Genomic DNA, 17,148 nt, shown 5'->3' on the forward strand with positions numbered 1-17,148 from the left:
AATTTCTTCTAGTTAGATTTTGCAGGATAGAGATATGGGTTCAATACTGAGAAAAGCAATTGCTCAGAAGTCACAAAATTTACAGATTAAATCTGAAAAAGAACTTCTTTGGTTACAAAGGCAGATTGTATGTAAACAAGTTGATTGTACTTCCAATCTGTTCTCTCGGGTCCAAGGGATGATGCTTGGAACATTTTTTGCAAGGAAGCGAGAGGGAGGCGGATTCTTTACTAGTAGAGGAAATTTCTCATCTTTCTTACCTATTCTATGTTCAATGTCAGGTCAACATTATGTATATACCACTCGAGGAACTTGTAAATTTTGCTGACTAAATATCTATATATTTAATCGACAAAGGAATGTATTCTGTGTATTTTTCTTCAAATTTCTTCATTATCAACATGATCTGGATTGTTGGTTTTTTCAGATAACGTTCTAGTGGCAGTTGCTTAGATATGTATTGACATTGAAGACACAAACTGCTGAAATGTTTTTGTGAAGTAAGCATAGAATTATGGTTAATTGAAATTGAAGAATCAAATTTCTAGTTGAGGATGAAAAGGGTCCTTTGCAGGTTATCCTCCGGAATGTAAACATGCCAGTCCTTTGCTTTTAGCTTTATGATTTGAAATAGTACTTACCATGTTGCTGATGAGTGCATATGTTGTTTTGAAGATGAAATTGACTGTTGGAATTATATATCGATTTTGTTTTTTTTTTTCCTTTTTTTCCTTGGTTAAACAACATGATCTAAGCATTTCGCAGGAAAAAGAAAAAGAAAAAAAGAAACCCGCAATCTAAGCTGAATTCATATCAAGCGACTGAAAAGGGTTTTCCAAATTGCTGTTAATTATATCCAATATTTCAAATTTCTAGCACCCTTTATGATTTAAGGATCAATTTCTTAAACTGATGTCTTTGGAGGTTAATTTAAACACCATAGGTTTGAGAACAAAAGAAGATTGATACTAAAGATTTGTTAAACGTTAAAAGGTTAGTCTTGTGAACATAAAGATTAAAAGATTAAGAAACTACAACACCCAAGATTGTAGGGTCATTGATGGCTCATCAACTTTGATAATAATCAAACAAATGACCCCAAACTTTTGTGTGTAGTGGAGTAGGAATAGTTTGAAGAGCGTAATTTAGACAGAATTATCCTTCCCGGATTTCTTATCATCTCCATATCTCCACTTTTAAACTAGCATTAGCCTCTACTCAGATACTAACATAAAAGTAAACATATAGCATTTAGTTACTGAAAAAGTAGAAATATATAGCACGATTAAAACGAGGGAGCAGAAAACAGGGCATAAAGTTTACATGAAACTGAACTGAGTCATCAAATACAAGTATAAACATAGAATATAGCACAATTAGCACCAGACAGCAGAACGAGCAACAAGCTTTAGCTAAAATTTCCACACAGTTTACCCATCGATTAAGCTGAACTTCCCAGAGTCACAGCATGCCACTTTGTTTCTTCATGAAAACAGACTTAACGCACCATTTTTTGTGGCAGGCAAACCAAATTTGTTTAAGATTAACCAGGGCCAACTTTGGGGATGTCATAGTGCTCGCTCATATTCGCCAAGTACTGATTAAAGTCCTGAATCCGATCACGGTGAGATTTATTAGCTGTCTTCGCCAGCCTTTTCGAGTCTATCCTCTCCCTCTGTTCAATATAGCGCCTCTCAGCTGGCGTTAGATGTTCATGATATGCTGGCGTTTGTCCTTCTTCATCTCCCTCTTCTTTGTCGTTGTCAGCTTCTATGATGTCTTTGCTTGGATCACTTTGTAGTTCAGAGCTCCCCCCTGAAGAAAACCAATAAGACATTATAGATACGGACAAGCAGGTTGCAGTGGCTATGTTTAGATAAAGATTTGAGTATAGTAACAACCCTCTTGAAGCTCATTTCTTTCGATTTCAGATCTATCATCATGATGGCGATGCTTGTTTTTCTTTTTCTTCTTTAGTCCACCAGCCTTGACGTTCAAAGCCTTCCCTTTCAGCTTTAGCTTCCCGCCAACAACATTATCAAATGTAGACATTTATCTAAGAAAATAAGAAATTTTCTTTCAAATAGGGAATGAGAACCCATACTGATATGACTTACATCTTAATTTATAGAAAGGTCAAAAAATTCCTAGAAGAAATTAATAAGGGTCTGAATGGGTTCCTTTAAGATGAATACATTCTCCATTCTGCATCAAATTTTTTGGCTAGATAAACAAAAATACCATGAAGTTTCCCATTTTGACAATTAATACCACAAGTGGAATTTTGGTACAATAAAACACCACAAAGTTTCCAAAACTTGCACGTTACTAACATAGATCATACAAACGTGGAAATTTTCACATGAATGTTTCTCTACAATACTTACATGCTAATTTTAGAGCTTTTAACTAATAATATTTGCTAAATTTCCTATTACATCAACCAGATTTCTTTTTGAAACTTATATTAATTCTACTCTAAAGTAGAGTTGTGATATTTCTAATGAAAATTTTAATAACTATTAATGGTTAGAAAGCTCTAAAATTAGTATGTGTCAGAGAGAACATTCGGGTGAAATTTTACGCGTTTGCATGATCGATGGTAGTCATGTGCAAATTTTGGAAACATTATGGTATTTTTTGTACCAAAATACAACTTGTGATATTAATTGTCAAAACAGGAAACTTTATGGTATTTTTTTAACATTTTTTTGTTTATTTGATGACTTGTGAGGACTTTAAATAATAATAATAATAATAATAATTCAATAAAACAGCAACATCTGCATCTACGAGTGTTTTATCTACACTAATGAGATACTAGTGCATCATGGGAGAATCCAACCAAACAATATCCACAGATTCTCAGGTACTCGTAGCTCCTAAAACCCTATTACCAATTACAGATATATTCGTTTCATATATGCAAATGAGACCAAGAAATTAAATTGAAATAATCTCATTTAAAATATAAAAGTGAATATAAATTGACTGACAAGTTAGAATGCATACCGTACGTCAGTTGCTTAAGAAATATCAATGGTCACAAAAAGTTATTAATTACCATGGAATGGATCTAGGATAAGAAACTTGTAGAAAACTAGAATGAAGGATGGAGGGAGGGATGGGGGAAGAGAATGAGGGAGGGAGGGATACGGGGAGGGGTTGAGGGATGGATATTGGGAGGGATTGAGGGAGGAAAATGTATACAACTCATCAATTTAAACAGGGTAGGTATCATGTCAAAGTCAAACTCAATAACCGTTATATTTTTTAGGAGAAATTTTTAAAATAATCCAATTTTAAGATTTAACTACAGAAATCGACCATGTTTTTATTTAATTACCATTTTCAACCAACTTTGGCAACGTCAGCCAATCCCGGGCAGTTACCTATTTAATCATGTACTAATTAGAGATGCGATCACTAGATATTACGTATCTCTTTTGGGAAAAAGTCTAAGGACAATCGCGAATACTGGGGAATCGTTGGGTTTAGGGTTGGATTAAGGGTTAGTTTTAACTAGTATTGAGGCCCGTGCAAACCACGGCCTGGTAATTTTTGTATGCATATTTATTATTGGGCCTTTATAATTTGCTTTGGGCCTCTTCCAACTCTTTATTTTTGGAAGTTATTTTTATTTAGGCCTCTTAGATGGGATTCCAATAATTACTTGTTCATATATTTTCATTGTACCATATTTATCAATTAAAGAAAATTTTACCTTCTTTAGTTGATTTCATTGGTTAGATGGTTCACTGGCAACCGGTCTTTTCTACCATTATTGTGCATATGAGTATGGAAGAAATAACTTATTTCTGCTTTTTTTAATTACTTTTGTTTACCTATTATCAGGAGTTTAATTTGCGCAAGAGCATTACTAGTTGGGTTTAGGGTTGGATTAAGGATTAGTTTTAATTTGAGACACGTCCCTTTACTATGGCGAATGATAGCAGCAATCGTGTTCCGTGACTGCCGCAAGAACTCCACTTTGGAATTAGAGAAGATGAGATTTGAAGTGGTTAAAAACACATCACATCTTCCTAATTAAATATATCCTAATCAATCAATTCACAATAATCTATAATTAAAACAATCCTTATCGAATCATAACTATCTATAATTAAAAATCAAACTCAAATTATACATAATTAGAAACTACCATTGTAATCAGTTTGTTGGCAATCTAATCAAATCATAACTATCTACAATAAAAAGCTAATAATCAGATATTTCTATTCTTACAAAATCCAGGTATTTTTCCGATCTAATAATTAACCGGACATTCCTATATGTTTTGTAATTAAGTTGTTAACTACGTAGATATGAGATTTTCAGAAATCAAGCGATTTTTTGGTTGACATGGCAAAAATTGGTTGAAAATGGTAAATAAATAATTAAATAAAAACATGGACGATTTCTATAAGAAAATCTTCAAATTGGATTGTTTTAAAACAATTTGTCCTATGCATGCATGATAATGATACATTCACAGAAATTTTGATGAGGTTGCTACTACTGTTTTTATTCCGCATAACTTTCCGGCGCATATGCAGATGTGACTGCATAAATCACATAGATAAGAATACTTATTTTGCCATACCATTAAGTTGAATCTTCATGCAGGCATGTAGAGGTCAAGGGTTCAAATTCAACTGAAGTCAGGTTAACGTCTTCATATCAAAGGGAAAAAATGTAGCACACCAATGCATTCTCTAGTTATAGTCTTAATACTTCAAATGTTATCAACAATTTAGACCTACTGTTACTTAATTGTCCATAACATCAAATTAAAAGTCCTATTGTTATTCTATCCGAAACAAAAAAGGTCCTATTGTCATTAACTGTCCACAATTTCAAATTTAAAAGGATAGTACTCTTTGATGGTGCATCCCTATTTTCTTGTATCCTAGCTTCAAGATTCTCCAGCCACCATGTCCATATTGGTATGTCCTTATATCCATTCAAACTTATATGAAGTAAAATAACATAATCAAATATAACCCAACACCAGCAAAACATCCATGGTAGCATTCTACCTTCACCAAGGAGAATGGATATGAATATTGAATAACATTGAAGACTAACGTAAACGAAGCTAAGAAAAAGCAATATGAGATGAAGGTATAAACATCAACAAGCTGATGCAAAGCATAACATGACATGGTTTACCAACAAACAAAAAAAATACTTAGAACATATGATACAAGAATGATATGATCATGCTTAGCATGCATCCAACGCAAGTTGGCCACCTGGTGGAGATAATGTCCAGCCACCAAGTAGCAACGAAATACCTCACGCAAAACTTCAATTGCCTCCAGATCCTAGAACCAAAGGTAACTTATATTTTTCCCAATTAAATATTGAGTTAGATATTAAAATATGAAAGTAATCCGTCTCAGTTGCCATAGGAGAACATGTCCTCTAATGAAAATCAGCTAGTCTACTCTCAATCTCTTGATTTCATGATTGGTACATCCATCCTGATATCCATGTTGATGAATATGTCCTAACCTATGTTGCAGGGGTACGGGATATGGCAAATCTGTAAATTGTAAGGGCTTATATATATATAATATATATATATATATATAATATATATATAATATATATATATATATATATATTTATATAGTATATATATATATATATATATATAATATATATATTATAATAGGAGAAAAAAATTATTGTTATATTTCTTTCAGCGTCAAGATTATAAATGAGGAACTAACTCGAAGTGCACATTGCAGGTGATGAATTAATAACCCAGATCATAATGAGGAACTATACCCAAAATGTTGCCACTAGTATCCCAAAAAAACTACAAATATTCCCCCAAAATACTACAAGTTATTATGTCTTGCATAACCATACGTAATCAAATATTCCTTTCAGACTTTCAGTCATTGATTAAATTGACTGTAATCAGATATTTTACACGAAATATAACCATACGTAATCAACTATTATGCAATCTTAATCTTTGACTGTAATCAATTTCCAGAAAATATAATCAATGATTACATTGAGGATTATATGCTATGAACAGTTAAATAACAAACCTTAGCTGATCAACTTCAAAAAATCACAGAATACAAAACAATAAGGCTGAAAAACCAAAAGTAAGGCTCAAATCTAACAAAAATTGATTTTAAAAAAATTCAGATCTAACTGAAATCAAAACAACAACAAGCCCTAAAAACTAACAGTAAGTACTTAACAACCAAGAAATTGATAAAGAAAACAAACTTTAACTCTGATATTTTAACAATAACAAAACTTAAATGACAAAAAAGCAACCATGAAGAACAAAAACAAAACGGAAAAAACTTATTTAAATATTTAATTAGAAAACTCTAAAAAAACCCTAAATCTTCAAAAGTTTTAACTTACCCTTGATCTTCTTGAATCTTCTCTCTAGCACCAAGCCACGACGAGATCATAGGCTTTGAGAGGCTGCGGAGAGGTGAGGAGCTTCGAGAGATCGGAGGACAGAGAAAGAAGTGGAGTTCTAAAAGATCATATACTCCATACTCCCTATAAAAGCACGAGTTCGAAAAAATCTTTCGGTAGACAAAAATACCCTTTGAATTCAAATATTATTCAATTAAGTAAGAGTAAGTTAGATAAATTGATGAATTCTTATTAGATATACATAGTATGAAGATAAATATATGGTTTAAATTGAAATGTAAATCTAAATAAAATTATTAAATGCTAAATTTACAAATCTACAAAATGAAAGGCGTATTTGCAAAAACTAAATAAATTAATGAGACAAATAATATCTACCCCAAAAGTCGAACCCAAGAACAACGTAAACCTACAAATGTACATAATATAGATGAGATATTTTACAAAAGCCACCTAACAAATTAAAGAGACAAAAGTCATTCAAAATTATGAAAAATAAAATTAAGAAAAACAAAAATCATATCATACTCCATTTAAAAGTACGAGTTCGGGAAAAGCTTTCCATAGTCAATGTTACTCTGTACTATTTTAAATTTCTAATTTATATTATAATCTATCTTAATCATACTTATATCCTATCCTAATACCCCATGAGCTATCTATACCTAAAAATTTTAAATATGATTAATAAAAAAATATGAAACAGCTCCGTAGTATCGGTTTATTACATGGAGTATTATAAAAAAAGCAAAACGTTTTAAAATTTAGACAAAATACTCTCAAAAGTTTAAAATTCCGCAAAATAGAAAGCTAAAAATTTAGAACTTGGCAAAGAAAAGAGTAATTATGTCATATTCTTCCATTAAGATATATAAAATATAACTTATAATTTAATGCTTACTATCCCTTTTCAGAATCTGAAAATAGTCAAGTTGATACTGGTAAAAAAGATAGTAATAATAACATATTAAAAATATCCAGTTAAAAAATAAAATTTTAAAAATTATATGATAGATTAAAAATAATGTTATTGTATAAATTAAAGTAACTGCATATAATTTTACCAATATGTTAGAGCAGCAAAAAATATAAGTATCATTAATTGATAGAAGACTAAATTACAAAAAATTAATAAGACTATAATAATAATGATTTAACATTAATTGATTATAATTTATAAATATTGATCTCTAATGGTAATAGTATTTATAGTGTAAAAAAATTTCAAGATATATATATGGAGCACTATTAAAAAATTTAGAGATATCATTCAAAAGAATCAAGTGATTTTTACTTCAAATGGAGTTTCTTCATGGAAGATAAAAAAATTACTATGTCATGACTCTGCGTAAACAAAAAATATAAAATCACCCTTTTTCTTTTTCTTATATAGTATCACGACCCTGCTTGTGACTTTATTTAGGGGTATGACTACTAACGAATGATCAATTCTTAAAGACACGATCAAATATAATAATGTAATAGCACTATTAGAATTCAAGATCTCTAAATATGAAGGTAGTATATTTTATTACTAAAATTCTTATTAAAGCCCACTAAATATAAAATTCATCTTATATCTGTCTTAATTTTATAGAGGAGATATGCATGTCATCGTAAATTACGTCAATAATATATATCAATCCAAAGATACAACTTACTGAAGAAATAAGAGAATAGTTAGTAAACCAAGCAAACATCCATATAACACCGTAAAGAAAAAATATTACATTTTAAAGCTAATATGCAGCACTCTTTTAGAGTAAGTTGTCAAGACAAAAGCATCTCTATTAAGAATCGTTATAAATGCAGCAGAAATTCAAATTACTAATATATACAATCATTATAACATTCGAAAGAGATATGATCTTAGAAAACATGCTATAAAATTCATACAATTATACCTAAGAATAATTTATCAATATACAGACACACTATTGCACATTTAAGGCAACGTTAAATATCATTTATCATAGAGTTGAGCAGTGGTTCTATGTTTGCAAAGGTTGCAACAAGAAAATGGATAGAGATGTTAATAATAAGTGTCCAGATGATAAATGTTATAAAATCGTCGATGATGTAGTATCAAGGTTAAGTGATATCCCTTCTTCATAAAATAAATATATCAAAATATTAATATTATAATCTAAAGCAAATTGACTATGAAAAATATAATGTATTTAGTTCATATCCTTATGGAAAATGACACAGAGCAAATGTAACACTATAACACAACAAAAATTCTTATTGAATGTACAACAGAAAAATTCATTGTAGACAAAAAAAGAACTCCCAACCTTATTTAAGTAATAAATTAAAAGCATAAAAAAATCATGTATATGAAATTAACATTTATTCTTATTGAAATAGGAAAAAATCAAAGTCTGTATTGTCAAAAGTTTGTGTTGAACATAAAAAATATATTCAACTTCTTTGTGAATTTAGATGAGAAGTCAAAAGATGAATGAGCTCAAGGAAAGATATCATGCTCCGGCCAGTCTCATATCATAATTAATGTAGACGATGAAAACACTACTCTAGAATTGCCCAGGAAAAAGATAAAGATGAAGAAGGATTGATCTCAATGTAGACGATGAAAACACTACTCTAGAATTGCCCAGGAAAAAGATAAAGATGAAGAAGGATTGATCTCGACTCAATAAAAAATAAACTAGAATTGCCCAGGAAAAAGATAAAGATGAAGAAGGATTGATCTCGACTCAATAAAAAATAAAATAGAAACAACAAAAGATAAAGTTTTGTGAATTGTTATAGAATAGTTTTATTTTTTTTAGTAAAATTTGGAATCTTTAGAAGCGATTTTCATAAACTAATTTTAGTGTTTTCATATGCATATGTGGATGCTTTTATCATATAAAAGTGTACTAGAGTTATCATTAATCTTCAGTTTATGATTTTTTTATTAACTATTTTCTGTCATTTTAGCCCACTTTAAATCAATCATCTTGGCTCGTTAGTTTTATTATTCATATTCCTTTTATAATGTTATTTTTTCAAATGTTTTCACTTTCATAACACTATACTTCCTCAAATCAAGCTTGGTTTCACGCCGATCCAAATGAAATAAAAATTTAAATTGGCTTTAAATTATATTTATCTCCTAACAACTCAACTATTAACATAAAAATTTAAACTGGGTGTAGCATATTCAAACAAACTTTAAATAAATAAATAATCAAAGTGTAATCGAGGAACAAATTTTAGTAAGAAAATAAACCAAAAATACTTAATCAAAGTGAGCAAAAATTATCAAAGAGTAACCGAGGAACAAATTTTAGTAAGAAAATAAACCAAAAATAACTAATCACGGTATTTAACCACGTGCATTGCACGTGCATAAAATCTAGTTACAAGAGAAAGGCGAGCGTTTTGAGAGAAACTAGGATATAGATGTCATTATCCTAAATTGTAATATGCGGGTATTGGGTTAACAGGTTAAAAATGAACCGTTTGTTAAAGCCCGATAAGAAAAGAACCTAATTTTTTTATTTCTTTCCTGGTCAATTGAGACAGAAACTGGAACAATCGTGTCCCACGTGTATCGGGAGCGTACCCGTAACCGAAACCGGTCAGGTACACGTACGGCAACCCAAAATTCATACCCGTGTATCAGATGTCCTAACGCATTGATATGTTAAGGGGTTGTTTGGTTGATTTTTTAGAATCAAAGAAAAAGAAATAGGATAAGTATATCACTAAAACTTGTCTTTCGTCCATTTCCTTTAAAAAATCATGAAATGGGTTTCTTTAAATTTATGTCACATTCACCAATAAGATGATGACGACTCATCTCATCTCTTCTTTTCTTACTTTTAGGAGGTGAACCAAACAAAAGAAAAGAGCATACTATAGAAAATAGGTTTCCCATAATAAATTTTCTTTTTTTTAAACCAACCAAACAGTTAATGTAGGATCTTTGGTGGCTGTAACAAATGGACATCAAAATGAAAGATGTTAATCATCAAATAATATGAAATAGTTTATATCATCAAAATCTATCATCGTAATCACTAGTCGCAAGTTCAAATAATATGAAATTTTATAGGATCTTTGGTGGCTGTAAGAAATGGACATCAAAATGAAAGATGTTAATCACCCAATAGGAAATGGATAGTGGAGGTTTTACTGCCATCAAGGAAATTTCTCCTATAACAGTATGCGCTTTGCATTTTTGTAGATGAGATACAAGCTAAACTTCTATCTTGAAGCCAAGTCGTGCTAAGCACATGTCAGACATGCACATTTAAGGACACATCATGCATATATTTTAGATTTTTCTGTGTGTCGTTCTGATGAGTTCATAACAGAAAATTTGTGTTTGTGCCATGGGATACCAGATAAAGCCAAAATGTCTCACCACCACAAGTGGAATATTATGTTTTTGATTGCGGTGAAGGGCCATATATCCAGTGGTCACATTTCAAAATAATGATACTTACTTAGGTTCATTAAACTACAGATCACAATTTCAAATTTCAAACACTTTACCGCGTATGCAAATCATATCTAACTATTGCATATATTGACGCTATATATAGACAAGCAACTTGCGTCCTCCTATAACCATTGGCGGATCCACTTTAGGCAAAGTATGGTCAAGTGACCCCATTTTGCCAAGATAAAACTAGGGCCGCACACCACATAATCTAAAATTGTCATCACACAAGCAAATTTGTGACGCCATTAAAACAACTAAGAGATCTTGACCCAAGTTTCCATCCAACCCCCGCGCTACTTAAAAGTCACCCATCTAAAAAGCCCACTCCATTACCAAACTTATGACCCCCACTAAGAATCCATAGTGTTTAGTATTTTCTCAATATTAGTCCCTTAAATCTTTTTTCATATTTTGAAATTAGTCCCTCAGATCATAGGAATTGCTATTAGGTCTCCCAATTATTCAGTTATATTGAAATTAGTCCCCCAAATCTTTAAAATTTCTCTCAAGTCCCCAAAATCTTAAGTTATACTTAAAATTTGTCCCTCAAATCAATAGTAAATTAATTAATTAAAGTGTTTGAAACAATTTATGAGCCTTAGGAAATCTAATGAAAATTTTGATGATTTGAGGGACAAATTGCTACATCTGCTCTTGGTTAGAGAAACTAATTTCGAACTAACTTAAGAATTGGGAGACCTAATAGTAATTTCAATGATGTGATGGACTAATTTCAAAATAACTTAAAAGCTAAGGGACCTATAGCTATTTCATTTAGTTGAGGGTCTAATTTGAAATATGGAATATTCAAGGGACTAACATCGAGAAAAAAATTTAACTAATCAAAGAAAATTATAAATTTATTAATTATTAATTACATAGTGACACCACTTCCAAGAATTCATGAATCTATCCCTGCTTATAACTGGATAAAAGAACTCATCATGACTTCGATTATGCTTCTTAACGCTTGAGATGATGGATTCAACACGAATCCAGTGAGTTCTTCATTAACTACAATTCTACTTCAGTACTTCTTCTAATTGATGCCCAAAAAATTTGTCCACCCTCACATTATCCTCAAACAGAGTCCTATGTCTACCTCTTCATGAATACACCTATCCTTATCCTATCTCCTTGTGGTGATCGTTCATCGTTCATCTCAACGTTTTAATTTATCTAAGGAAGATCTTTATTAAAGGAACCATGTGTACTTGTATATGTACGTGCACATTTATCTAAGGCTCCATGAAAACACACCAAATTTTACCTGTAGACAATTTGATGCATGAGTCTGGGTCAAGAACCTATGGCAAGTCAGGACAATGTCTATTCCAGGGGTTAGAAAAACTCATCTTATTGGCTCTATAGTTTGATTTTACAGATTTGTGAACTTAATTTTTAAAAAAAAACTTAAATTAACTTATGCGAACTGTACGAATCTGATTGATTGAACATATATAGACCCATCTTTATAAGATACCAGTAAGCTTTCGTATGATTTCATGACGAATCTACCGCGGAAAAGATTTTATGCACCGAATTCAACCCAGACCATCTCAATAAAAATATAAAATTCTATTATTCAAAAGTCTACAAGGCCAAAAAAGAAAAATAGAATAAAATACCTCTCCAAGGCGTCGATGCTTTAGCCTAATTTTCCCGGTGCCGTTGCAGTAGTCGCCGGCGCCGGTGTTGGCGATGGTGAGCTGGGGAACGCTTGAGGAGCTAGGTTTAGCTTCGATTCGGAATTAAAATCCTAAGCAATCGGGTCAACGGGCCTGTTACAACCTAAAGCTACCCGAACCCGTGTAGGAATGTACTTGTTCAGTTAATAAGGTTTAAACCCCAAGATAAATAAATAAATAAATAATCAAAGTTTTTAATTTCTTTTAAGTCCGAAATTAAACCTCCACGGTACAGGGCAGTGGGAATGCATGAGCATATAAAAGGTACTTAAACCACATTAAAAATAGGGTTCATTCTTAATTTGTATGTAAATAAACCATTTTTAAAATGTGTTTTTGTTCCGTTCAACCAACTGTTACCATTATGAGTCAGATTTTACTAAAAAAGCTAAAAATAAACTTAATTTTTTGCATTTTTAGTGTATGTAATTTATATACTAATTAAACTTAAATATTAACAAAGTGAGTCACGTGTCTTGAATGTGGATTTTTTTAAAAATATTTTTGGATTTCAGTAAATTTTTTGACCGGGAGTTAGTTCATTGGAACAAAAACCACTCTAAAGATAGTTTACATATACATTGAAAATAAAGTTGGTTTATGTATAATTATGTTTTTTTAATTGGCTTCTAAAAGTAAACCTCGTACAAAATGTAAGTTTTTTTCTTTCTCTCGGAGGTAATATATAAATCTAAGTTGTGTACTTGTTGGATGCATTTGTAAATTTGGATATAACGTATATTCTTTTAAGTTTATATGCAAGGATAGTAAGTTTTTTTTTTAAAAAAATCTTAAATGAGGTTTGAATTTTAAACTAGGATCTCTTGTTGTTCAAAATTATATCCAATAAGCTAGGAGCAACATTAAATGTAGTGAGGGGATGTTATCCAATTGGAATATTTTTTGTTAGTAGTGGAACAGTTTTTAGTATGTGATAATTTTTTGAAATGAAATATTTTAGTGGAATAATTGAGAATAATATTTTGAAACAGGATACTCTAGTGAGACAATTTTGAATATAATTAGGGACAATTTGCAATAATTGAGAAGCATATAAGTTATGCATTTAGATCATAAGACTACTATTTATATATTTTGAAATTTACTATTATTAATAATAATTATTTACTTTGGTATTAACTAATCTTGAAGAAATATTGGATAGACTATAAGATATTATCATAATAATAATTTATATTCAAGGTTATTGATAGCGGATAGCGCCGCATAGCGGTGAGGCATCGCTAAGGCTATTTCGGGCTATTGAGGCAAAATAACAGTAAAAAGTATAAAGTCAAATAGCGGTCTAATTTAGATATATATAAATGCTAAAAAAATTAAAGAAAAATCTAAGAAATCTAAAAGTACATATTGGATGATTTAAAGAGATCATAAACATGAAATAGACATATAACCATCACGTAATATCGAAGATGACTGGATGAGTCAAAAAGTCGTCGTCTTCGAGCAGAAGAGCTTAGCGATGACAGGACTGTCCTAAGAGGAGCTCACGGTGAAGGAGGTTAGAGGAAGTATCAATGTAGGTGTCAGAGGCTATGAGAGGTGGCGGGAGTATGCTAAAAATTACAGGAGACGGTGGAATGCAATGGTCAAGGGTTGAGTTTAATTTTAAAAAAATAAGCCTCAAACCACTTTTAAATAGCAGTCGAAAAGCAAATGTCGAATGCAATCGCTCACTATTTACCGTTATGACACACTATTGGCCGCTTTTGCGAACAGACATATTCCGCAATATGTCATCGCTATTGCGCGATAGCGTAGCGGGCGATAGCGTCGCGGGAAGGGACCGCTAATGTTATTAGCACCGCTATTGTGGGGCTATTTACCGCTATTTATAACAATGTTTATAATTTTTAAATTTTTTTAGAATTATTATTGTAATACAAATCTTTAAAAACAAAATTTTCCTTTTTTCTCTTTATTTTTTGATCTGCTAGACATCTTTTCCATCATCTCTCAATTTTAATTAATTTTTTAACAAGACATAAATTTTATAATTTTTAAATTAATTAATTATACAATTCTAATATTTAACAAAAATGAAAATAATGTTAAATAGAAGGGTAAGAGATGTGGTTTGAAAAGGATAGAAAATTAAAATATGAAAAATAAAAAAGCAAATAACAAAGCTCTAGCTTTTTGCCACATAGTTCTAGTTTTAAACTTGGACAATTTTAAGAGACTAGAACTCTCTATTTTCTATGTAAACTAGTTTGGTTGCACATGCACGTGGTCAAACATCCCGATTGTTTCCTTTGGATTTGTGTTTAATTGCAAGCTAATTTATCTATGATGAATGTTTTGGGTCTTTTTAAATTTCAATTAACTCAGATTACAATAAAAAGAGTGTAAAACAAAGAAAAAAATTATATTTCCTAGATTTCTTTTCTATGTGCCGATAGAACATTGATTTTGTACTCTGTTGACGCACCGACTAAGACGACGAATCTTTTGCTGTTGATGAGAGTTCATTGATGAGGAAGATAGCTCAGTCTTCTCTTAGCACTTCTACTCAATAGAATCACAAGTGCGATACTAGATCTCTCTATGCATGTGTCTAAATCTGTAGATCTTCTTCAATGATGATGAAAAATGAATGATCTCCCTTCCTTTTATAGGCAAGAGAGAGAGAGAGAGTTGGCATTTAATTATAGATTAAGTGGCTATTAAAATAGGAGATAGTGGGGGGGCGGTTATCCCTTAAAAATAGCCCTCGAACGACTATTAGACAAGGTTCGCTGACTTGGCGAAGCTCGCCAAGGACATTTGGGCGAAGCTCGCCAAAGATGTTTGGGCGAAGTTCATTGCTGAAGATGTTTGGGCGAAGTTTGTTGCGGAAGATGTTTGGGCGAAGTTCGTTGATGACGACATTTGGGCAATGTTCCCTGCTGAAGATGTTTAGGCGAGGTTTGCTGATGAAGATATTTGAGCAAGGTTCACCGAAAGTGTGTATGACTTGGTCCACTTGGGTTGTTATGAGCGAAGTTCATTCATTGGCGGACTTCGTCTATAAGTTCAAATTTGACACAAAATTCGACTCATGGTTTGGTAGACTGATAAAGCCTTTTGACTCGGTCCGGGGCGTGCTTTAGGAATTAACTCGCTCTTGATTTGGTCGAGTCGAGTCGAGTTGGGCTATTTAGCGAAGTTCGCTTACTTGGTTAGGTGATCTTCGCTATAGCTTATTGTGGGCTCAGTTTTATGCCCATTTAAAATGTTTAGTCCATGGGCATTCACTTCTTAGATCAAGTTGATCATTGGTCAGGGTGAAAATACATTTTAACCGTTCACAATGAACTCGACAGGGTTATGGATGTGCATATACTTCCATAACCATGGTCTAATATGTTCTCAAAACCACATCGACTTATTAGATATTTTCATCATTGCTTAATATATCTATGCATTACACTGAAAACACCGTGAAAGTTTATAAAACTAAAAAAACTCAAGAGTTTTGAAAATTGCAAATACATATTGAAATTTTTCAAAAATTTTCAAACATTGCACTGGAAATTAAACAATTGTGAAAATGCCCCTAATTTTAAGGGTGCTTTTTACGATTTTCTAGACTTTTAAAATTAAAATTTTAAGGGTGCTTTTTACAATTTTCTAGACTTTCACGGTGTTTTCTATAAATTTTAAATTTATAGATTTTTCAAAATACCTTTTTGTATCTTGATTATTTTATAAAGTTTTAGAACATTTAGGGTGCTTTTCATAATGTTTAAAACTTTCAAGATGTTTTCTACAAATTCTAAATTTTTTTCAGAGATTGTTTGTAATTCCTATATTTTTCAGTGTATTGTTTGTAGATTTGAAATTGTCAAGGCATTTTGTTTATAAATTTTGACTTTGGCTTGTTCTTTTACAATTTGTAAACCTTTCAAGGTATTTTTTGCATGTTGCAAATGGTTTAACTCGGTTTCCTTCTCTAAACGTGTTAGCTTAATCCATCTCCACATAAGGTCATACTACTATATAGATTATCTAAAAATTTTGGCATGCATAAAGTACTACCTATAATAATTGATATGCATACTTCTATAATTGTTCCGTCTTAAGAATCACTTTCTTTTAAAGAATTTCACCATTGCTTGACATATCTATGCATTACGTTGAAACACCCTAAAAATATTAAACTAAAAAAATACCCTCAAAAGTTTTAAAAATTATAGAAACACTCTAGAAATTCAAAAAATTATAAATATATGGTGAAAATTTTTAAACTTTCAAATATTACACAAAGATTTGCAAAAAGTCCCTATTAATTTTTTAAAATGTAAGGTATTATTGTAATTTTCTTAACATTTAGGGTGTTTTTTGAAAAATTCAAATTTATAGATTTTCAATGTATTGCTTATATCTTTGATTTTAGGGTGTTTTTTTGTGAATTTGAATTTTTAGGGTGTACTCTCGAATTTTAAAACTTTCAAGATGTTTTATACAAATTCTAAATTTTTAGGGGGTTATTTGCAATCCTTATATTTTCAATGTACTTTTGGTAGTTCTAAAACTTACAAATTTTTTTTTGAAAATATGAAATTTACAAACAATCCC

At 31.1% G+C, this 17,148-nt stretch overlaps 1 protein-coding gene across 1 annotated transcript; it reads right to left on the reverse strand.

Annotated features, from left to right (window-relative positions):
* On the reverse strand, positions 1,251-12,638 carry LOC109840252 (protein FAM32A-like). The gene is made up of 3 exons (XM_020408822.1): positions 12,508-12,638; positions 1,902-2,056; positions 1,251-1,815 (listed from the first exon to the last, which is right to left on the reverse strand). Exons 2-3 carry the CDS (start codon positions 2,050-2,052, stop codon positions 1,544-1,546), a joined length of 423 nt encoding a protein of 140 aa, XP_020264411.1. The 5' UTR covers positions 2,053-2,056; positions 12,508-12,638; the 3' UTR covers positions 1,251-1,543.

The sequence above is a fragment of the Asparagus officinalis genome, chromosome 5, assembly GCF_001876935.1.
Source record: "Asparagus officinalis chromosome 5, Aspof.V1, whole genome shotgun sequence".
NCBI classification, from domain to species: Eukaryota; Viridiplantae; Streptophyta; class Magnoliopsida; order Asparagales; family Asparagaceae; genus Asparagus; species Asparagus officinalis.